At 39.6% G+C, this 24,267-nt stretch overlaps 1 protein-coding gene across 2 annotated transcripts in view; it reads right to left on the bottom strand.

Annotated features, from left to right (window-relative positions):
- The window catches only part of SMPX (small muscle protein, X-linked), a 51,240-nt gene extending 27,909 nt beyond the window's left edge, over positions 1-23,331 (bottom strand). For both annotated transcript variants that reach the window (XM_008050515.2, XM_021708802.1), the window contains exons 1-4: positions 22,969-23,331; positions 18,899-18,955; positions 8,197-8,283; positions 1,909-2,057 (exon numbers count right to left, since the gene is read on the bottom strand). In XM_008050515.2, coding sequence (XP_008048706.1) covers positions 1,923-2,057; positions 8,197-8,283; positions 18,899-18,937 — 261 coding nt within the window. In that variant the 5' untranslated portion in view covers positions 18,938-18,955; positions 22,969-23,331 and the 3' untranslated portion in view covers positions 1,909-1,922. The remainder of the gene's footprint in view (positions 1-1,908; positions 2,058-8,196; positions 8,284-18,898; positions 18,956-22,968) is intronic.
- Positions 23,332-24,267: the final 936 nt, after the last annotated feature.

Genomic DNA, 24,267 nt, shown 5'->3' on the forward strand with positions numbered 1-24,267 from the left:
TTAGGTCAACATGGATTTCATACAAGCAAAAACCTTTAAAGTTTCCATTAAAAATTCATCTGTCCAACTGAACAGCCTTGGTTGGGTGATGATAATAAATATTACAAAAAGCCAATTTTCCTTCTCCAGGCTATTTCACAAGGAAGTTCTGTAGCTTTATCTCTGACATATTGGGAGATTTCATCTCAGCATGGCAACACTAGCAGGACAGAGTATGATACACAGTCACCAATCTGTTTCATTCTGTCAGTAATAACAAGTGCGTGTAGCCACATGTCACGTCAGTTCCTGCTTGCATTACTTTGTCCCCATCCAGGTTCCTGGGATTCATTCTATGGTCACAGAATCTACTGTGTTTTATTCTTACTCCTTTGTTCTTTTATGTAACTGTGCTAAAAACACCAGATACTGTTCTTTTATTTTAACTCAAAACAGCTCATTTCTTTCTCTAGACTATAAAGAAATCTTTTCAGCAGAACTAACTTGCAAACATCCTAGTAAGCCAGTATACGTAAGTGTGACACAAATAACATTGCCACAACGCATCGGACTGTCTCACAGAACATTTTGTTCTTCATTCTGTCTACAGGAGAAGACACAGTAGATCCCCATCTGTCCCACTGCTTGCCTCTGCTATCTATGTCGTCAGAAGATTTCACCCAGACACCAACAGGGAGTGTGCAATCCATCTGTAAGGTGCAGTGGGAGGAAGGAGGTAAAGCAATATAACAAGCAGGTAATAGCACTAACTTTGAAGTCAGATCCCCTATTTTAGGAGGCATGATAGATGGGGAAAATCAGTCTCCCTAAGACTCATCTCAAGAATGAGAGCAATAATTAGGTATCATGAGGCTCAAAAGAAACAATGGATGTAATGCTCTTCACAAAGTATCTTTTTCATGGTAAGTGATTAATAAATGTTTCTAATGTTCAGCATGTAGTGACTACTCAATAAACATCATTGGTCAAATAAATGGATGAATGAACAAATAAACAGATGAACAAATGGACAATTAACCAGATAAAAACCTGTTTTATGTTCCCAGTATAGATTCCTCTCCTCTAGACTTAAATTTCTGCTTAAAAATGGAATGGATTGTGCACTGTAGGCTTTAGTGATGTTGGATAAAGGGTTAATTTACTCTCAGAGTCTCCTAGGAGAAAGAATGATGACTTGGGCCAATTCCACACTCACCCTGCTGGCAGAATTTCCATGCCAGTCCACAGGAGCCAGGTCTGTCAATAGAGAGTGGGCTGAGCCCTCACCAGGGAATCATTATCAAAAGGAAGCAATTAAAATGAAAATAAGGTCACAAGCCCTGCTGTAATTTCTTGTCAGGCAGCAAGTACAGTTTTGAGCCTATTCTTGCCCCATCCACACCCAGAGTCACTAACTAGGGGGTCCTTTTGGTCTGCCTCACACACACCTGGGATACTTGTTTCAAGGCCTGAGCTCCTGAGTCTCTGCCCTTTTACACTTACAGGCCTGCTCAGCTCTTTGTTCCTCTGATCCTCCAGCTCAGGAATAGCTTGTCACTTTTTTTGGCATCTGGGTGGGGAAACTGAGGCATGGAATGAGGGAGGGCTCCCTGGACTCCAAGATCAAAATCTCCTCAAGACCCTTTCCCAAGCATCTTTTCTCTCTCAACTTCATCCTTCCTCAGCTACGAAGGTTGATCAGAAAGAGAACGGCAGGCAAACATCCTCAAAGGATCTCTGATTGGCTATGGATTAAGATAGACCCAAAAGCTTGACTTTACCAGAAAAACTGTACCAGAAATACTGTTCTAAATTGAAGTACCCTGGTACTCAATAAATGCTTCAAGAATTCCAGATCCCTTTTGTGGAAGGCTTCCTTAAACCATGTCATAGTGGTCTTTTTAAGACAAAAAAAAATAGTTTGTTCACCTTTTTTCTTCCAGCTACTGTTCAGCTTTGGGGACATATTTCAGTTCACTTTTAATATTCTGGATCTCCGATAGGTTGACCGCAGGTCCTGGAAGTTTCTTCGCTCCTGGAATTGGCTTCTTCTCCTCATCCGAAGTGGGAGGAGCACCCTGAAGAGAAAGGAGAAGAAATTCGACTCACCAAAAAGAAAATAATTTTGATCTTTCTGGGACATGGGGCTGAACCAGAAAATAAATAAAGCAAGAATAATGTCAGTGTGATTCTAGCAGAACAACTTTCTCTTGTGTTGTTAAGAGAGCATCAGAGTTTCAATAAGATCTTCTAAAATTTACAGTAAAATGTGGAATAAAGCTGGAAGAAGAAAATAAGTAACTTCCACGTGACTTAGAAAACAATGGAGCACTGTTCAACCTCTGATAACTAATAAAAACAACCACTAGTTAGAAAGATTTGTGTTTCCAAGAAGCATCTTACAAGATTTAATTTGATGTGGTGTCATATGATCATAGTATTCCTGACAGCCGAGATTTGTAGAATGTTAGAGTACGGTTGGTTCTAACAATGACTTAGTCGAGGAACTTTCAGTTTAGTTTGGGGTGCAGTAACTGCCAGCCTTTGTCCCAATTACATCTTCCAGAACCATAAACAAAGTGAAACAGACATAAGAAAACCCTCTTTGAATAATGGCAGAATGGGAGAGAGCCACAGAGGAGGCCCAGATCTCCCCTCCTGCTTTGGAAAGTATTTTAAATTTCCTGTCACTGATTGTCATGTTTTTGTCACAGCTTTAGGGCAGAATCCACATCCTATTTTTTGTGGTTCCTCTGTTGCCTGGCACAGAAGAGCACACAAACACTTGTTAACTGTTGTCCATAGTGACAAATCTATCCCTCAATGTACACACACCAAACACATATAATGGTAACTATAAAACAATGAGATTAGTTACTCTGTGTGGCTCCGAGAACTTCAACTTATTACTACAAAATAAATCGCTTGTTAGCCCATTCCATCTATTTGCTGCAGCCCTGGAGAAAGGTGTTGGAGGAACATTTGATCACCATGGCAGTCACAAGAACTCTTGGATCTGTTTACAGCAGGGAGGGTAATTGAATGACAGCTCCAGCTGCTTTGCCCTGAAATCCATCCATTAACACGCTGAGGTCACACTTCCCATGGCTGCTCGTAGCCAATGACTGAGTGCAAGATGAATTCTAAGACTCCTTTCCTGGGAGACTTGGGACTTTGCGGGGTGACTTCAGCTGGAGAATTGGCCTTCGTTCAGTATTCAGGTCTGAGATGCTTCTGCTCAACCTTCTGTTCCTCTCCCTCTCAGCCTCATGCAGCTCCATTCCATTTGTCCTCACAAGTGTTTTCCCCAATAAACATCTCTGGGTCATTCTTAAAGGACTCAAGCTAACACAGTCTCCAGTGAGACTGGCAGAGCTCTCTTTACCAACGTCTGGGTGAACCAATGCATTTCTGGGGAAAAGGAATTTAAAAAACCCCTGCATGTTTGCCTCCAGCGAAGCCCTATCCTCAACACTCCCCACCCCAAACTCCACCAGCAGCTTTGACATTTGGGCATTAAAGCTGATGCTCTGTGTTAATCCCTGTCTGCATCCGTTGTCTAGTTTTCAAATTGTTTAGAACCTAAAGGAAGAAAGTGTTCAAGCATCTCCAAACTCTAACAGATTACTTGGTAGGCATGTCCTTTATGGAAACAGTTTTAAATTGCTTATTGGAGGGGATGAGTAGATACATAAAATACTGAGGTGCTGTTCTTCTACTAAGAAATAATGGTTTTTCCTATAGTAGTCATTTTCTTTTAATCTGGTACAGTGCTGATGAAATGGCTAACATGCCCCCCACACAAAATGATAAAGTAATTCAGTGTAGACTATACCTGTTCTAAGTATCTAGAAAATATTGTTTCTCAAGGTCGACGTACAGAGCCATGGGATTGACTACTTTTCATCATGCACACACATTTATCATTTATAAATGTAGATTTAGAAGCAATAATTAAAACTGTAAAACATCCACTTGGAGAACCAGGTATTGCAAAATGTTCTTTGCTAGGCTTTCAAAAGAAATTTTTAATGAGTCTATAAAGTGGTGTGTGTGTGTGTGTGTGTGTGTGTGTGTGTGTGTGTGTGTGTGTGTGTGTTTCAATATGTGTAGTGGTGAGATGAAAAATGTTTCCTCACTTATACATGTTCCCATGGTTGTTAGGTAGGTAGATCTTAATAAAGAAGCATGAAGGAGGAAAATGTTTCCAATTCCTTCAGTTAAGTTCCTGGCTGTCACATTCACTATCTTTGTAAAGTCAAAATGTGCTATATTGGCACATTTAACACATAAAGTCAGTGTCTTGTACTTACATGTTTATATGCAAAAATTTATGATGTGAACATATGCAGATTAATAATTATATCAATGATTATATTAGTAATTATATTAATATTAGGCACCTTCTTTCCAAGTTATTAAAGCCTCAATGAACTGTTTATTTTTAATTTATTAAGGTAAGACTTTACAACTTGGTAATGGAAAATTGTAAGTGAATATATTTAGTAATTAGACATTATAATAATGCCTCAGAAAGAGGGGTTAATAGTGGTGCATTTTGTTCAATGAATCTTCTCTTATCTTTTAAAAACATAAAGGGAATCAGATTCCATTTATTCTATGAATTTGTTATTATAAAAATTATAGTAAATTAAGGCATGAACGAGAGTGCCAGATGGTCCCATTTGGCTAATAAATACCTTCTTTTCTTTTTTTCTTTCATAAGCAGATATATGAATTAAGAAGGGACATGAAAGATATTCTTTGGTTTAGATAGAGTGCAAAAGAAGCCTTATCGGCCACAGCACTATTCCCAGTTTCAGAAATGGCTGTTGTGAAGGGAAATGTTTCCTTTGGGGGTTACAGAGCACTTGTAAGACTTGGAAAATGGTGAACCACTTTCCAGCTATCTCACTTTCATCTCCCTCTTTACTACCAGATGCCCTACTGAGTTTTCCCCTAAGCTTCCCTATGTGAGACAATACAGTTTGACCACATTCGTGCCCAAACACTAAAGACTTAATAATAACTGCAAACACAGTGCTGGCTGTTCTAAATTACATGTACTAACTAATTTAATCCTCACTTCAAGCATATAAATTGGGTACTATTACTACTCCTATCTTACAGTTGAGGAGACTTATGCACAGAAGGGCTAAGAAACTTTCCCAAAACCACACATCTAGGAAGTGGCTGGACCAGAATTAAATGTTTGCATCGTGTAAAGAGACCAGGTGGAGAGGGAAATAATTACCAGAAAATCCCAACATGGTATTTTGTGGCTTAATAATGATGGCATTTCAGTCAAAAGAGAGATTTAGGAGGCTTAGTGGAGGCTTGTCAATACCCTTCAAATCACTTCAAGCCAGCAGCTGCTTGTCTTATGCAAAAGACCAGCCCTGCTTATTAGGATTTGGCTGGAAGGCCTCTGTGTCGGGTATATGCCATCTCCGGCTGGGCCAAGCAGACAGAGGGTGTACTCCAGCTCTGTGAGCAAAGCAAAGGGTTCACCAGAGCCCACAGGTGGGTCAGAGACAAAGCCAGTTTTCACAGGTCTTGTCAGCTGGCCAAAGGCTCATCCTGGCTCCCTGCTGGGGTGTATGCTCTTCATATCTGATAGGGTGTCAGGATCAAAAAGCCTACCTAGTTTAGATGGGGGACCTACTGGCTGTGATAGAGGTGACCTGTTCTGTTCAGAAATGGTATGTTATGATCTTAACTTTATACAATATTAATGCAAGGCTAGGCAATTAATCCCAAATGTATAAAATTAAGCAATTCTAAGTTTCCAAACCAGATGATAACAATAATAATGTAGATTTTTTTCCTTATTTTGAATTCAGAGTCCATTTTCCCATTCAAAGTGTGGCTGGGGCCTCAAGCTAACCCCAAAATCCAGCTTAACTCACCTGTGGCCAAGCCAAGCTGCCTAACTACTCCCCTCACAACGTTGTTTTCATAAAAAACTTATTCTGATGTCTATACCAGAGATTAAGTCATTAGATCCCCACTCCTTCCCTAAGACCCCATGAATTCTCATTTCTGCATTTATGGTAAGGAAATACCACCTCTACCTCCTCCCTCCTGTCCAATAAGCCCCATGGGGAAAGTATGACAGAGTTCAAGAAACACCTCTGACGTCTCTGGATCTCTGTGGATACCGCTCCCTCCAACCAGAAGACTACAGGTGGGCCATTTGTATATGTGGCAGGTTATAAAGTAGTTGTTTACAAACCATGCTGTTATTAGTTCTTGGTTATTTTAAACTGTGATGGAACCATCAGATTGGATACAAGGCAAGAATGAGAGCAAAGTGCTTCTCCAGCACCCTGAGACACTTATGTGGAGGAAAGTATCGGTTATACAAAGAAGAACCAAGGGCCATCTGTATCACAGATGAAAGATGAGATGCAAGCCTCCAAAACAAACATTACATGGGTCAGTTTAGAGAGAAAAGAGAGTCAAGCTACCTTACGACTAATTGCCATGGTAGTCACAGACACAGCTTAAGAGGAAGCACAGGAAAAAAAATCAAATTACAGATAAATGGGGGTATAATGCAAAAACAAGAGGCCCAGGAGCTGTTCATGAAAATTGGATAATTAGATCAATCAATGAGCAATCATTTTTGGAATACCTACTAGGCTGTGCCATGTCCATTCTATCACTGACACTTCTCTCACAGTGAAACTCTGGGGAATGGTGGGGATCCCATTTTACAGACACAGACTCAGAAATACTTGACCAAAGTCCCAAAAGGTGAGTTCATGATCATGAGTTCACTGGATGGCAAAGCTAGCAGCACCTGAATTTAAAATTACGCAACCATAAAAGCCAGGTCTTTTCAACTTGTGTGTTCAAAATTTGTATTCATCAAGGTGACTTAGTGGATGAAATTCCAGAACTTGGTGATGTCACTTAAATACTCCATCTCCTCCTTTCAAAAATTATCTTTCTATTGATAGGAGACTAGAACTACTAATTTATTTATTTATTTATTTATTTATTTTATTTTATTTTATTTTTTTAGTTGGAGTCTCACTCGGTCGCCCAGACTGGAGTGCAGTGGCTGCTCCCGGCCACCGCAGTCTCAACCTGCTGGGCTCCAGCGATCCTTCCGCCTCAGCCTTCCAAGTAGCCGGAACTACAGGCACGCGCTACCACGCCCGGCTGATTTTTTATATTTATTGTAGAGATGATGTCTCGCTGCCCAGGCGGGTCTCGAACCCACGGACTCATGCAATCCACTCACCTCAGCCTCCCAAAGGCATGGGATTACAGGCTGAGCCACCGAGCCCAGTTTAGAACTACTAATTTAGAACCATATCAGGAATATTCACAGGAAAAAAAAAGTTAGATGCAGGACAAAATTTTATTAGGAAACTTAGAAAATGTAATAGATGTTCCCTTGGGGCAAATACCAAAAATGTCACCTGCTAAAATCACCTTTTTATTTTTTTTTAAATATAAAATCCAGTTTGCTATGCCTTGGAGTTTTATTTAATTCCATTTTCCATGTCTTGTGCTAATAAAATGCTCCAAAACCTTAGCTTTTTTTCCTTCAAAATCAGACCTTTCGAGTTTCAGAAAAATCACAATTGGGTAATAAATATAAACGTCTGGGGAGGGAACTCTTCCCACTTTATTGCATTCAAGATTAATTTTAGCCTCTATTTTAGCAGACCAAGTACTTGAATTTGGGAAAATAGAGGCTTGATAGTCTCCCTTGCAAAGTCTTCTTTTCAAAGGAAACATCCACAGAGTGAGTGTGTTGTTTGTTTGAGTCCCTAAGTAATTTAATGTCCCTTAGCGTGCTGCACTCCCACTCAAATTCATCACTTATCAGAAGCTGTACTAAATACATCCTACTCAGTTTGATAAATGCTCCTGAGTGAAAACTATCACTAGACGAAAAACATCTGAGAGGCTATGTCCTCTGGGTCACACACAGTCAGTCAACGGACTGGAAGTTAAACTTAGTACTTTCAAGTAACAGTGCCAGGTACAGTACTTAAATTTGGCTGAAGGGAAGGAAGAGGGATTCATGGCTGATTGAACAACTAAAGAAATGTATATACTATATATGATTCTTTGACACACAGTCATTTGTCCCCTGCCTTGCCTTGGCCAGCTGGACTTTGCCTTGCCTCTTCTCCCCTGTAGTGAGACTTTTGGAAGGGAAAGACATTACAGAGCTCTGCTAGCTGTTTTCCTCACCTCCTCCATTTCAGGAGTGCATTCTTTTCTTCTAGGGGGTTGCCCAGCTCCTGGCCGAAATGCTCCCATTGGAATATTGATATTTGCCTGAAAGAGAAAATAGGGTAGTTTAGCTCAAGAAAAGTAAGAAATTGCAATGACACTCTGAGACGGTAATCATTGTGAGGAAAAAACGCATCTGAAAAGTACATCTTCAAAGGTTTTTATCTCAGGAAAATTGCTGTAATGACAGCACAAAAATATGCAAAGGAAAAATTGACTACCATTTATTATAGATTTCTGGTACTCATCCTTAGGTCTGCGCTGTAATTTTACAATTTCCTATTGGATGGAAGAACTTAAGACAGTTTTTTCTGACTGTTGCCCTCCTGTGGTGAATATTATTTTCCTTTCTCTGGGATGAGGAAGGAACACATAATGACAGGAAAGGAAAAAGGAGCATCTGCAGAAGCCATCTCACATCTTAGCCCTCACTGTGGGGTGGGGGGAGACACGTACACTTCCTAGGGCATCTCCTTTCTTTTTTTTTTTTTTTTTTTTTTGAGTTAGAGTCTCACTCTTTCACCCAGACAGGAGTGCAGTGGCCGCTCCCGGCCACCGCAGCCTCGACCTGCTGGGCTCCGGCGATCCTTCCGCCTCAGCCTTCCGAGTAGCCGGAATTACAGGCATGCGCTACCACGCCCGGCTGATTTTTTGATTTATTGTAGAGAGGAGGTCTCGCTGCCCAGGCGGGTCTCGAACCTGCGGGCTCAGGCAATCCACTCACCTCAGCCTCCCAAAGGCGCGGGATTACAGGCTGAGCCACCGAGCCCGGCTTGGCATCTTCTTTCTATAATGCCCTGTGCTTCATCGCCTTAGGTCTCTGGAATTGACACTTTTCTACCTTTTCCCCAGCTTGCTCCTATGAGTCAGTAAAGAGTTAGGAGGATGCTGGAAAGCCAAGTTCCCTTTGTCTCACAGCTCATCAATTCTTGTCCTTTATTAAGATAAGATAGTAATCTCCATCAGTGATAAGATAGTTTCTAGTAAACATGGCATACTCGAAACAATAAATTAGGTAAAGGTATATATTGACAGAGTAATTTGAACTTGGGAAGAGAATATGTAAATTTGAATTTTGCCCACATTTCATCTGATGTCAAAAGGGAAAAATATTTAATGCAGACCAAAACCATCTTCAACCAGCAGTATTACTCACATAAAACAAGCATTAAATACTTTTGTAAAAGTAGAACACTGTTTTTTCTTTTCCACTGAAGATAAAGTGTTGCCTTATGTAGGTTTGAAAAGTTGAAATTTCGTTTTGATGTTATGCATGTAAAAGATGTCTGAGTAAAGGGAGCAACATATTTTGTTATCTTATGACACGAATTGGAAGATTTTGGCACCACATCAAAGGAAATTATTACGAAATGTGGTAAGGTCCATTTGGAGCTGCCTGGTATGAGCTGTGTTGCCAGGGAAATTATCAACCCATGATACAGGAAGTATCTAGTATCCATGTTCATGCAACATGGTGGGTCTGTGTTCTGCTTTCTTCAAGAACAGGAGGTGACTTTTCCTACCTAGAACTCCCCAACCTTACTAGAATAATGCTGATCCCACAGAGAGGAACAGATCCAAAGTATCTGTGGAAGATAGCAAGAGAGGTATCTCATTGTGGAGCCATTCTTGGTGCCAACAAGCCAGTACATATTTCTGATCAGTACAATATATGTTAAAATACAAATGCAGCACAATTTTAGAGGAATGCATTTTGGAAAACCTAAGTCTGGGCTTTCTATGCTATTCTTCTGCTTAATGGAAATATGAGTAATAGCCTAGAGTGGGAAGGGGGGGAACAAGACACAGGGAAAGATATGTCTTATACGAGTATAGTAGCAAATAAGGAGTCATACTTCATAAATTCCAAGATGCACCTCTTTTACTATCTCTGAAGTCAGAATGTGTCTTACAACCGATGATATCCTACAATTTTAATTGGCATATTTGCTTTATTTATTGGCAGAATATTAAATAATGATAATTTACAATTAACAGTATCTAAGATTTGATGAAATATCATAGGGGCCTGAAATAAAATCAAAACAATGTAAATAAGACTCACAGAAGATTATCTGTATTGGACCAATGGACTATTTTCATCACTACAGTTTGCACAAAAGAGGAGAAAAGTCAGTATAGGGACTATCTGGGAGAATGTTAACCAGATAAAAGCTTAGTTAGATAACCCCCAGCCTGTTTATTAAGCATCTACGGGGGCATCTTCCTAATGGTGAGTTCAGATTAACATATTATTTCTGAAAGACTTGATTGCTGAACTTACATTTAATCAAGTATGTATGTTCTCTAGTAGAGTGTTTTCAGCCAGGGAACATGCAAAAGTCATCCAGAATAACATAATAAGGTAAAGCACATGTTATGGGATGGCCACCTTTTCCTGTTTGGAGATTAATTTTAGCGATGCACCCCCATGTAACCTCTTCATGGTTCATGGGTGGCTTGCAGTAATGAAAAGAGCCCAATGCTAGTTGTTGCTACAAGTTCCCAGTACTTAAAAAAGTGACAACTGCTCTGGATCTCATTGTCTCTATTTGTAATAAGAATGTTAGTCTGTGTCAGTGGTTTTTAAGTCTCATAGCCGTGGACATTTTCCTTCAAGTGAAATGTCGTAAGAACTTCTAAAATGCAAAATAGCCAGAGGTGGAGGGTTCAAACACCTACATTCTCACCACACACTTCTGAGGTTAGTATTATCTGTCATCTTCATTTTACAGATGAATAAATGGATCTTCAAAGAGGCTAATTTGCTCAAGGTCACAAAGATAGTACGAGGAAAAGCCAAGATTCCAAATTGCAGCTGCCTGACTAAAGGGACAGACCTCTTCATTCTACCAAATCAGTCTCTAAAGAGCTCTTTTCACTTGGCCAGAGATAGCTTTAACCAGCTTTAAAATTCTGTAAACCAGTTGTAAAATTGCAGACTTATACTTTGAGGCTAGCCTTCAAAAAGGGACACATAAAATGGATAATTTCATAATAGGTACCAAAGAAAAGCCACATTGAGAAATGAGCCATTAACTCGCTGGCTTGACATTCTTTCTTCTTTTAAAATATCACTCAAGAAATCAGGAACCTAATTTTTTTTTTTTTTTGACAGCAAATATTGACAGGAACCAAAGCAGCCTGAAAACATGTCAAGTATTTAATCATTAATGTGCACCAACAAGGAAGTATAAGAGGAGTGCTTTGTCAACTGTGGCATGCATTACACTAATAATAAGACGATTAGAGATGTTTCATTAATATAATTGTAGGGCAGTAATATTTGAGTGACAAATTACAGACTAAATTATAATCATAAGAAAAATTATTTATAACTTAAATTTGATTTTTAAAAAGTATGTAGACCTATAGCTCTCTGTTTTTATTCCATTGGCCAGAAAGCTGGGTCATATTCTTGTCTCTTTGACTGACTTGCTCTGTATTTGAGCACAAATGAAATACCTTCTCAATGACTCAATTCTTCCACCTGCAAATTGGGTATGGTATTTGATACTCAAAATGGGCTTAAAATATAAGCTAATTTTTTTATAAAATAATAAAGACAGAAATAATTTAACACCAATGACCTAAAGTTGATAAATGCAAAGGAAGCAGGTTTTTGTTTTTTTCCTTTTGTAATGCAACTTTTTGGGTTTCTTTTCTTCCTTTGAGGTGTTTTCATTTTAGATATTTCAAAATATGCCCCTGATGCAGCAGACTCGATGCATCACTTTCCCAAGCTATACATAATTTGTTACATCCTCCAAGTTGGGAATGGAAAAAATCTACTAGATCATCTTTTGCCAGAACAGGATACAGTTCCCTGATAGAAGACCTATCTGATGTGAAATTAATACTACATTTGATCTCACCAGGTGAAGAAAAGTAGAAAGAATTCCCTGTAAGCTAATTCCACTACTCCCTTAATTATTTGTATTGTTCTCCTTGCTTGGCTCCAGGCTTTGAGCCCAGAGGATTCTGGAAACAATATTCCCTCCACGGCCCCTCCTGTGTGGCTTACAATGGAATGACATCTTCTTTCCCCAGTGGGTTGGATTCTGATAGCTGCCAGCCGCTGAGTACTGACAATTCCTATTGAACTTTGCTTTCCACAGTCATTGTACTCTTATCTCCCCTCCCTTTTTGTTCTTGCTCTGTTTCTCCTTTTCTGAACCCCCTGGGAGTATTCTGAACAGTTCAGAGGCTTTTTGGAGTTTCTTCCCATTGCATATTTGTTTCGGATGACCCCCTACTGATTCGATCTTTAGTTTTCAAAGGTCTCCAGCAACTCCTGCCAGAATTTATAGCCACCCCCATGCCATTCTTCCATGGCACTGGCAGAGGAAATTCTATAGGGTTATATTCTGCAGTATTTATTTCTCCTTTTTCCTATTCTCACAGTCCTAGTCTTTCTCTGAATGAAACAGGATATGACATTTTGAGATTTATAGCATCTTTACAGAACACTTTCAGAAAAAGGTATGTTTTCTCGTAGTTGATTAGAAAATAAGATTCTTATTTGATATATTAGCATAAAATGAGAGCGACAGACACACACGTACATATATCTACCAATTAAAATATAGTGAACCTATTTTAAAATAAAATTCTTTATCACTAAAATGTGTAACTGCTTAGGGATTCTTGAAATGTGGAGTGGATTCAAAACACACAAAACTTCCACACAACACAATTTGAGAGACTCCCACTCTGCCACTATTTTTCAACCATGATGTTTCACACTGAAAAGGTTTTCTTTTTTGTTCTGTTCTCAACACTTTTGTTCTCTTCAATAATTTCCTGAATGACTCAACTGTAATCCCGTCATCCAGGCAAAAGTAGATTTCAACAATGTACTGCACAGCTATTAAGATAATGTACACAATCATTTGGGGGCAGGGGTTGCATTTCTGAAATACTTGTGAATGTCAGCATCAAAAAAAGATATCATCTAGCCAGTATATGACTGCTTGCCTCATGTCACAAATATGGAGCTAGGCAGAGCAGCAGAGATCATTAGCTAAGGTAGCAGCAAACCACTCGAGAGTAGGATTCCTACATTCAAGTTCTTGCTACACTTTAAAGAAATCAGCATTGGAAATTATAATGTATTATAGTGGTCTGTGTAAGAAAGAAACAATAGATTCATGGTCATAGGAAAGGCCTTGGTGATATATTAAAACAAATGAAAAATGAAAGTTAATTTTTAATGTTTTAAACTTAAATAAAATATTGAACAAAGGCATGTATCGTTGTTATGATTTTTAGCTTTAACCAATGTATTAGATTAACTGAACAGCCATGAATGGTGATAGTCTATTCCTCTGTACCAAGGATTGTCATATACGTGGAATCTTTTTTAGACCAGAAATCTTACACAGGAAATACTTAGGGTATCCAATGCCTGTCCGTAAATATTTTTGTCTTCCACAGAGGATGCTTTCTTCTTTCTCTTTTTTTTTCTTTTCTTTTTTTTTTTTACTTTGAGTCGGAGTCTCACTATGTCACACAGGCCGGAGTGCAGTGGCACGATGCTCATGGCCACTGCAGCCTTGACCTGTTGGGCTCAGGTGATCCTCTCACCTCAGCCTTCCAAGTAGCCAAGTAGCTGGAACTACAGGCATGCGCCACCACACCTGGCTAATGTTTTGATTTATTGTAGAGACAAGGTCTCGCCAAATTGCCCAGGCTGGTCTCAAACACCTGGGTTTAGTCAGTCTTCTCACCTTGGCCTCCAAAGTGCTGAAAATATAGGCATGAGCCACAGTGCCCAGCTCTCTTCTTTCTCAGAGACTTTATGCCCGGGCAATAGAGAGCAGAAAAGCAATGATGATGGGTAAGGAAGAGAATGAAGTACTAAAACATGGAGCATCAAAATACTCTGCTTCACAAGTGGGCTGGGTAGTGATGGAAAACTTTCCATGCTAAGAAGCCACACACTCACTAATGATGTGTGGCTCATGGTATTCTTTTACATGTATGATAAAAAGTTAGATTTAGTTTCAAACACAGCTTGATTAAGTCGATTTAATCAAGAGGTGGTAATTTAGTGGCAATGGTTGTTTGTATTTCAAGATCATGTTTGTCATTGGGTCTCTTTACTTTGTATTTCTCACCACAAGCCAACTTAATTTTAACTTTCACCATCATGGGCTATTAGCTTCCTCACTGAAATGCTGACACTGTCTCAAAATGGCAGTTGAGTTCTTTAAAAGGGAGGCACATGGTATCCATAAAATAGTAATTGCCCTTCAAGTAGCCTTGGTGCTTATGATCATCCTTGAGATGGCTCACACCCACTCCTCCAGCCTTAATCTCTGTGCCAAGGGTAGGGATGGTAAGTAATGAGACTAGACAGCATTGTAGAATGGTTCTAAATATAGGCTTTGAGATCAGACTGAACAACTGAGTTCAGGTCCTGACTGTCCTACTTATAAGCTGTATAATCCTGGGTGAGTCATTTTGCTTCTCCAAACCCTAACATTATGATCCACGGAAATCCTATTGCACTGAACCAGGTATATGGTAAACCTTTAATAAATTGTAACTATTAGTGCCGTCCTAATAATAAACCTTAGATGTTATTCTCAGGAAGCTCACAGACTATTAGAAGCTAGACAGAAGTTTAGAGATAATTTAACCCAACCCCTTCTCTTTGCAGATCACAAGGACCAGGGAGGTGAAGTCACATAGGAGAGCTAAGACTATGGCATAGGACTCTCTTCTGGTTGACCATGAAGCTCTTAGATCTCAAGGGAGAGAACACATAATAGATACTCAGCTTGTTTTGACCAGTGACAACCCACAAAAGATTGGCTCTGCGTGGCCTGAGGCCCTGGGGAAGCCTGTGGTGGTTCCCAAATGGAGTGTGTTCAGGAGGAAAAGGAAGGACAGGTAGGTGCTGCCAGTGGCCAGTGTCATTTGGTCTCATTAGAAAGTCACCAAACAGATCACTGATAAGATTGGATTTCCCAGCACTTCTAGCCTTCCTCACCATCTGTCATGTCAAATTCTTTCATCTGGAGGGAGCACAACCAATATGCCAGGTGCACTGATGTTACCTTGGTTGCAACTCCATTCCCATAAATAGTGGTATGTAAAAAGAAGACTGTAGAGTGTAGAACCAAAGTTGGCAAACTACAGTTCACAGGCCAAATCCAGCCCACTACCTGATTTGATAAATCAAGTTTCCCTGGAACACTGACAGCCATGTTCACCCATTTACATATTGCCTATGGCTACTTTGGTGGCATAACAGCAGAGGTGAGTAATTAAAACAGACCAAACAACCCGCAAAGCCTAAAATATTTACTATCTGGTCCCTTACAGAAAAGGTTTGCCAACCTCTGGTAGAGAACCTTATCAGCTGCTTAGGAGACAAAGGCCCTCTTCAGGCTAAGGAAGAATCAGCTGATTCCTTCAGGACACTTTTATGCCACTGGCTCAGATTTAATTAATACAACTAAAAAAAATGTGTAGACTTAGAATTCTCTTACAATTCAAAGGCCATCTCTTCTTCAGCGTCAGGGTGAAAGACAACTGTCTACCTACACTAAGGGTGAGTCTAGTGCTGGCCTCCCTCTTTTTCTGGTGCATGGAGGAGATGGGACCAGCTGAAGAGAAAGCCAAGCCCTTCCATGCATTACTTGGATAGTTGGAAGAGCCATATTTTAAGAAATGGGTGTACTATAAACCAGGTACTTGCCATATATCATATTGTTTATTCATTATAGCAGCCCTATTAAGTAATATGACTGTCCTCGTTTTACCGAAAGGTACATTAAGGTCACAGAAATTTGTAACTGCTTGTCCCCATGTTGTCTAACACAGGTGTAGTAACTCAACTACTGAAATGCCTGACTGTTAGAAGTCTGGTCAAAAGTGGCTTAAGTTCACCCACTTAAGTTTAGAGATCTAAGTCACTGTTTCTAGAAGTTTGCACTGCACAACACTATCCTGTAAGAATACTCACTGAAAAAGTCCAATGTCTAGAAAACATTGCATATGTTTCCGCCATCTTGGAAATAACATGATACCATTAGCGAGTTATGGGTTCTGAGAAATGTTCCCAAACATTAAATCATAGAAACCTTTCATCTAATTAACAACATCCCATTTGAAAAACTAGTATTCCAAGGGACACACTTGGGAACTGTTGAACTCGATGATGATGATGATGGTGATTGATGATAACTGTTAATATTTATTGAGTAATTACAAGGAGCTGGGCACTGGAGTAAGTATCTACATGTATTAAATTCATTTAACCTTTACAACAATCCTATGAGATAAGGATTACTCTTTTGACAGAGGAGGAAACTGAGGCACAAAGAGGCTAAACAACTTGCCCAAAGTCACACAGCTAGTAAGTATTAGAGACTATGAACTCCTCAAACATGGGGATCAAGTATTGATTCATTTTTGCATGCCCTACATTTAGCACAGTGCCTGGCACATATAATGCACCCAGGAAACGTCAGTTGAACTGAATTGGAGCTAATAAAAAGAAGTGACTGAGAGTATTGAATAGAACATTTAAAAACTTTAAGTGGTATTCACACAATGAAGTGAATCCCTCATCAATCGGGGTTTCTATTTGTTCCAGACAGGCCTGTAACCTAGATAATGCTCCTACTATAAGCCATTTTGTATAGTGTAACCATGTTCATATTTTATTTAATGTATCCTACTTAAGGTTAATGCAAAGATGATAGTGATGATCTTATTTAGCCACAAGAAATAATATTTCATTTGAAGTTGCATTAAATTGGGCCTTTTGTGTGGCATAAAATATATTGAAAGAGGCAATACCACATCCATAAGGAACTTCTGTATTGGCTTTGTTGGTAAAATGGATGGATTTTTTTTATATAATGCAGTATAATAACAGCTATTGAGAACATCAATATCAGTTTTTTAAATATTACAGACTTAAAAATATATCAAGGTCAAAATCAGTAAATAAAATGCTGATGAATTTTCAGTGTAGATTTGAGGGAGGCCAGGGAGAACTAAAGAAGAAAAATCAACACATTTTCAGCTTTAAAAAGAAGAGAAGCAGAGGCAGCGAGAGAAGACTGTTTTTGTGTCCTGCAAGATAAAAAAGGAAGTTTTATGTTTAGCACTTCAGGAGCTTCAGATGCAGTGATTAAATGGCTCTCATAACTTTAACATAAAGCATTCCTGAATGATAATAGTTAGAATAATGTGTGACACTCACTGAGTGCTTACTATGCTGTTTTAACCATCTTATACACGTACCTCTAAAAGGTAAGTACATTATTATCATCATTTTACAAATATGAAAATGGAGGAACAGAGAGGTCAAGTAGGTAAATTAATTTTCATATGATCCTACCCCAGTGCAAGATGGATTAAGGATCCCAGCAATCTGGTTTCAGAGCCCATGCTACTAACCACTTATACATTGGGCAAAAGAGATGATTCAAAGGCCCAAGGATGTCTGCAGGTCTGGGAGACAAAATAAATTCCACTACCTCTGTCAAAGTATGTCAGAAACTCACTAGGTAGACACCATAGAGCTAAATGTGACCAAGCCGGGTGGAAACCTTGCCCAATGCATAGGCTCTTTCTTGGTGGTTTGTTCAGTGATAGGTTTCCAGAGATTGTGATACATCCACTACTTAAGCATTTCTTTAAAAATAAAATAATTTCTTCAATTTAAGAATATGCATTAGTCATGACAGGTAGAAATCTGTCCCTCCACCCACCTCCACCAGCTGTGTATGCTAGAATTTCTAAAACCCTGAATGACGTGTTCACAATCCGGTCACACACATGCCCCTCCAAAATACAGTCAACCATTTGTGATTGTGTTTATGCTGTGATGGTGCATTAGACCAAAAATATTCAGGAACTGCTGCATGCCCTGCAGTATTCAGAAAAGTCCAGGAAAAAAAAAATCCTTTGGAGAAACACAGATGGGCTCCATGTTGATGGAAAGGAAAGATGGAATTTTACAATAAAGCATTGTGCCCAGAGTCTCAGAGTGAGAGCCACTTGAGAGTCAAATACAGAGCCCTTAAGAGAAATAAATTAAGTTTTGAGTAAAAACAAATATTGAAAGTTATATTCATAATTGTATTTTTGTTTCCAAATGCCTGCTTCCCCTTCCTGTTTTGTGAGAGACACTTAAGTCAGTTTAAACAGCCAAAGAATTTGTTTGCAGGGAAGACATGAGAACTGATAGCATATGCACTTTAAGAGATAAATACCAAAGCCTTGGGAAGAACACTTACTACACAAGGATATTATTTAAAGACAGATATAGTTTTAACAAGTAGGTCAGCAAACTGTGATCCATTAATATATGCGTATATCAATTGGCTACAAAATGGAAATTGAATATTTTATTCTCTATCAATGAGCATATAGAAAACATATACACCAAAATACATTTTCATAGAAGATAATTTAATTATCATTTGTAAACTCTGGTTGTCTTGCAATTCAGAACAAGTAAATAAAAACAGCTTCTCCTTTCTCAGATGTATCTTACAAGTTTTATAACGAACTTTCTTTTCTTCTTGAAGTTAATCATCAGTTTAGGGGTGAGCAATCACAAAAAGTATGGCTTACTAAGCAATCAGGCAAGAAGTTGCAGAGCTGATGTTAAAACACAAATATCCCTACTTACCTGGATGGCTCTGACATTGGAAACTGGCTGTTTCGACATATTCACGCAGTCTTATCCCTAAAATAACAAGTAAGAAACTGTTAGAGGTGGCAGCATTCAGATTCTCAGGCTTGATAAATTAGAATTTAACTCATGATTCAACTAGGCAGCCACCCCTTTCACTGGCCATATATTCTTTCAGTCTCAGTTTCCAAAGTTACTTAGTGACTCTCCTTCCGAATGCCTTGGTGTGAGGGAACACTAGAGCACGAGGATAAATCATTCAAGAGGAGAAATGCTGAGATGCCTCGCCCCTGATGCTAATGATATGCAATCAGAAACTTGAAAGGCGCTATCATCTCCTTCCCTGCCCTCCTGACCCTCTGCCAAGAGCAGCAAAGCAAAGAGGTTGTGGGAATAAAACACCTTTGTTCAGGGCCTCAGAAGCTTTTGGTTTGAAACTGAACTTTTGATCTGAATCCATTATTGCCAAGGCTGCCAGTCAGTCTATTTCAAGTGCCTCCTCTTCACTGAACACTCAAAGAGAGATGGTCTGTACCACTTCCTTGCTCCTGCAATGCTCGCGGCTTGTTGTACATATGTCTGTTCTTCCCAGTAACCTGGGGAGATGCTCTGAGGACCTGGGCTGCATCTCCTGGTCCTGTTTACCTCTGCCCCAAAACCCCCACAGGGTGCCTCACACAGAGCCCAGTCTCTGCAAACACATGCAGACAGCAAGCCTCACCTGTTTTCTTTTCTTTCATGGAGGCAAGAAGGACTTACGCACAACTATGTTAGATCCCCAATATGTAGAATTGCTTCCTTCCCAAAGGGCTTTTCTTCCCAAAGGGCTTTTGTTTTCTTTCTGTACACAGACTTGACTTAGAGCAGTGACTAGAGCACATTAGGGAACGTGGGCTGCAGTTTACTAAGGCTAGAGGAGCTTTGGCCTGTTTTTATAGCTTGGTCTATTCAAGATAGACAGGACCAACTGAAAAGTTTTTTAAACATCATTGAATTAAAAAACATCCTGCGTTTTAAACCCAAACTATAAAATAGGTTGAGCGAGTTCTCTCTATTGATTGGTATAAATGTATGTGTTAACCAGTGAGTAACTGAATGCAGAAAGCAGTGTTGGCATTTGCCACAAGTTCTGTGTAACGTAGACAACGTCATTCAACATTTCCAGGCCCACTTCCTCTTCTTTAAATTTTACCTGCCTCACAGGTTCTGGTAGAAATCAAACTTACATAATGCTCCTGAAAATGCTCTGTGAACTATAAAGCACGATGTGAATGCTTATTGTTTATCGCCATTGTCCATAGCTAGTGACTTCTAAGTGCTGTACTAATCTGCAGCTTTAAGTACAGAGTAAGAATTGATGTAGTGATGTTCCTCAACACCTGTCGAGATCAAAGATCTGGGAAGAACTCAATAAAAACAAGTTTTTTGAGATCTTCTAAGTCTTAGGATCTATCACATAAATTTAAGCAATTGCATATTTCTTTTTTTTTTTTTTTTGAGTTGGAGTCTCACTCTGTCACCCAGACTGGAGTGCAGGGGCCACTCCAGGCCACCGCAGCCTCGACTTGCTGGGCTCCAGCGATCCTTCCGCTCAGTCTTCCAAGTAGCTGGAACTACAGGCACGTGCTACTATGCCCAGCTAATTTTTTTGATTTATTGTAGAGATGAGGGCTCGTCAAGCTTCCCAGGCAGGTCTCGAACCCGCGGGCTCAGGCAATTCACTCACCTCAGCCTCCCAAAGCACGGGATTACAGGTTGAGCCACCGAGCCTCGCACAATTGCATATTTCTTAAACCTCTGTAATTACTGTATCCAAATATATAGTTTTGGGAGCCACACACATGAAAACTATGGAAGTTTTTTTTTTTAAGTTTCACCTGAATGTCTTGGTGATATATAGATAGAGCCTTCATGCATAAGGGTTTAGATAGAATTACTTTTCATGTAGTTAAACAATTTAAAAGCAAGAAGAAACTGAACAATCAGTGAACAATTTGCTCTACAATATGCTTGGATTGCTGTCTTTCCTGCAGTGTCAAAAAGAAATGAAGGATTTTACATTTTTGGATCTAGGACACACAGCTTAATTCCAAAAAGAAAAGCTTAATGGTTTAATCATTAATGTTTCTATTCCTCAAAAGCTGTTAGAAGTCATGCAAAGCAATAATTTTCACAGGACTTTAAATGTCTCTGCATATAGTGTTCCCTGTGTATGTACAACTAAAGTTTAATATCACTTGGGAACTTTAAATAATTATTGTACATCGATTTGAAATGGGGATTAGGAAATTCTTTTATGTTATGTCAATGGCGGGTTGAAATGTTTTTTAAAAGTAGGCAACAAAAAACCAACAAAAATAAATAAATAAATAAAATTTTAAAAAGTAGGCAACAAATGATTGTGTTATTTATACTGCATTGGGTTTTTTTTTTTTTAAAGCTTATTTTTTTTTCACTGAACTGATTGCACTACTAGATTGCTTTTGTTTCTTGAGGACCTCTGATCCTAACGGATGGATGGGTCTTGTCTCCTGTATAGTTTTGGTATATATTCATTTACATACAAATATCTTCTTAACATACATATCAATCTTTGAAAGAGATACTACAGAAAGTTGGTCAGATCTCAGCTCGCCTTCCTTACAAACAGGCTAGATAACATTTGTGTAAATCAGTTCAGCAGCAGTTCCTGCTGTCCTCATTATTCACAGAGAAATCAGGGCAAAGCACACTGATGAGTAAAAATAGACAGTCTTCCCTGGCTGTTTCCCTGGCCCTGCGTTTACCTCCGTCAGGGATGTACAGTGGAGAATGCACCTCCCTTCTTCATCTGTGTGCTTCATCCCAGGACCAAAAAAGAAAAATGTGCCTTAGAGACACACTCCGCTCCCACCGGGGCCACTGCTTTTCATCCAAAGAGGTATTGTTTACAGCACTCGATTACTATGTCTCCTGGTTCTGTCTAAAATTTTGCAACATGGAAAGTTTGACAGGGCATATACTGACTTTTACAAAGCTCATAGTATAATGGAAATGCTTGCCAGGTGAGCACTGGTGAGTTTTCCTGGCAGTTCTGCAAGTCAGTGGGGACCTTTAATGGGCTGTATGCTGAATCATGTGCAATATGCTTCTGCTTGTTTTTGATCAGGTGGCACCTAATATCTGATTTCTAAATAAAACTCTTTGGCTTACTAAAAATTTGCCAACATTAATGCTGCTAATTTAATAACAAGGATTCAGAAGAAAAGCAATCGATATTTCAAGAGAAGGGCTTTGTTCTTTTGAAAGGTCGAATAAGTGGATAAACCTCCATCTCAGAGGGAATTATCTTCTGTCCTGCAGCTAAAAATAATTCCTGAGAAGAGTGTAGAAAGAGGTTCAGCTGTCTGAACTGACTAACTCCTTATTCACTCTGCCTGAAATATACTGAGAGGGAAGGGGCACTTAGCGTTCCCATGCTTCACGACCTGGTGTCCACACAGAAAGGGACAGTGAGTGCTGCCCTCTACCCTGCTGAGTATGGGAAAACTGTGACCAAAGTGAAGCTTTTGAAAAGATGGTTCTCTCTAAGGTATAAGATGTCAGAACTTTATCATTGAGACCAAGACTGGAGCTTAGGGAAAGGAGCAAAGCATTTGAAACGTGTGCTGTGTAACAACTCTGGCAATAATTTGCATTTAGGTAAACCAAAGAACCGGCATTATAGCTTTTCTCTGCCCCAAATTCTCCTGATTATTTCTCGGCTTAGAGCCCGAATCAGTCTGCAGTTGACCAACTGTATTCCTAGCCAGCACAGCTTCAAGGTCACAGTTATCATATCTAGACTGTGGACAGTTTGTTAATACCACTACCAATGAAAAATGCTTTTAGCTCAATATTCTTTCAGCGCCCTCACCCCTCACAATTTACAAACAGAAGTAGCAAAACCACCAATGAACAGTGAATTTACAAGGAAGCTACACCCACTGGTTACAAGCCTACAAAGTTATAAGTAGTCACTTCAAGTTAGGTATCAAGGAAATTTCCTTTAGAAAGTCCAGTTGCCAGAGCTGAGCCCTTCTGCTTACCTGCTTTATGTATTTGTCTACGGCCTAAGGAAAGTCCCAGGCAGATGGGTGCAAGAATACAAAGCTCCTTGGACGGTGGAAGGGATGCCCGGTGTCCTCTGAGCTGTGATCTCAATTCCGATGCTTTTCATGTGGCTGAAATAGCTCAAGCGCTCTGTGCTTCTCCCAGTATTGAGAGCTGCTCCTGGCTCGGGGCTGGAGGGGAATTCGGTTGAAGGCTAAGTGTTAAAGAGAATTCCTGTCATAGCTCACAGTTGTTCTTCCTAAATATAGAGTTTGATACAAGGCATACGCTGGCTGCCTCCAAAAGGCTTGACCGTGCGGAAAGCAGGGCTCAAATGTCAGCTGGGAGGTGGCTACGGTATCTTACCATCCTCCTAATCTTCCAGAAGATGCTGGCTGTATTTTCTCACATTCTGAGGGGGTATAGCAAAATTTTAAAAGTTTATCTTTAGCTTTATTATCTGGAGGACAGAAGATGAGGCATGGTCAATAAAAACTGGGGAAGGCAGCATGGCACCATGCCTCTTAGCAGGAGTACTGATAGCACACAGAGTTTGAATCCTAGCTTCGTCACTTGGGAGCTGTTAAAGTTATAATCAGCACTCAACAAATTGTCACCAAACAATGATAGTTATCCTAGTAAGTTGAACTGAATGACATTTTCCTTTTTGTAGGTCAAAAATGGTGGAAGATCCACAAGCCAGTGTGGTTCCAGGGCCCAGAACCCTGCTCACTCTGCTCTACTGCCTCTACTGGTGACGATGATTTTGACTCCAGAGCACAGGAAACAATAGAGCAGAACAAAACAAAACAAAGAAGAAATGTCTATTTTAAATATGACAAGGGTTAGGACCAGGTACGGGGCAAAACATTTTCTAAACAGAACACTGCCAAATCCTAAAATACATGTTCACCATTTGCAACATACTTTTAGTTTAGTTGGGTTTTTTTTGAACTTTTTCAGTCTCTGAAATTACCTTTTTGTAGAACGTCCCTTCAGAAGAAGTATTAAATAGAGTGGACAGATTTAAAATCCACCCACTGGATGAAAGTGAGCCCCATGTCTGAGTTCCTGACAGCATGGTCAAGCCACTAAACTATTACCAGTAACCACCTGTTTTCTTGTTACACGAAGAAAAGACACTCTGTTTTGTACAAGCCCCAACTTCACATTTCTGTTTCCTGCAGCTGAATGCATTCCAGATGGAAGCAGTTGGCTGTTTTCAGGTCAATAAAAAGAAAATCAAGTTTCTGGGCATTTAGGAGGACAGCAGATAATTATGGTTCATTTTACTT

The sequence above is a fragment of the Carlito syrichta genome, unplaced genomic scaffold, assembly GCF_000164805.1.
Source record: "Carlito syrichta isolate Samal-C Ts95f unplaced genomic scaffold, Tarsius_syrichta-2.0.1 Scaffold148222, whole genome shotgun sequence".
Taxonomy (NCBI): Eukaryota; Metazoa; Chordata; class Mammalia; order Primates; family Tarsiidae; genus Carlito; species Carlito syrichta.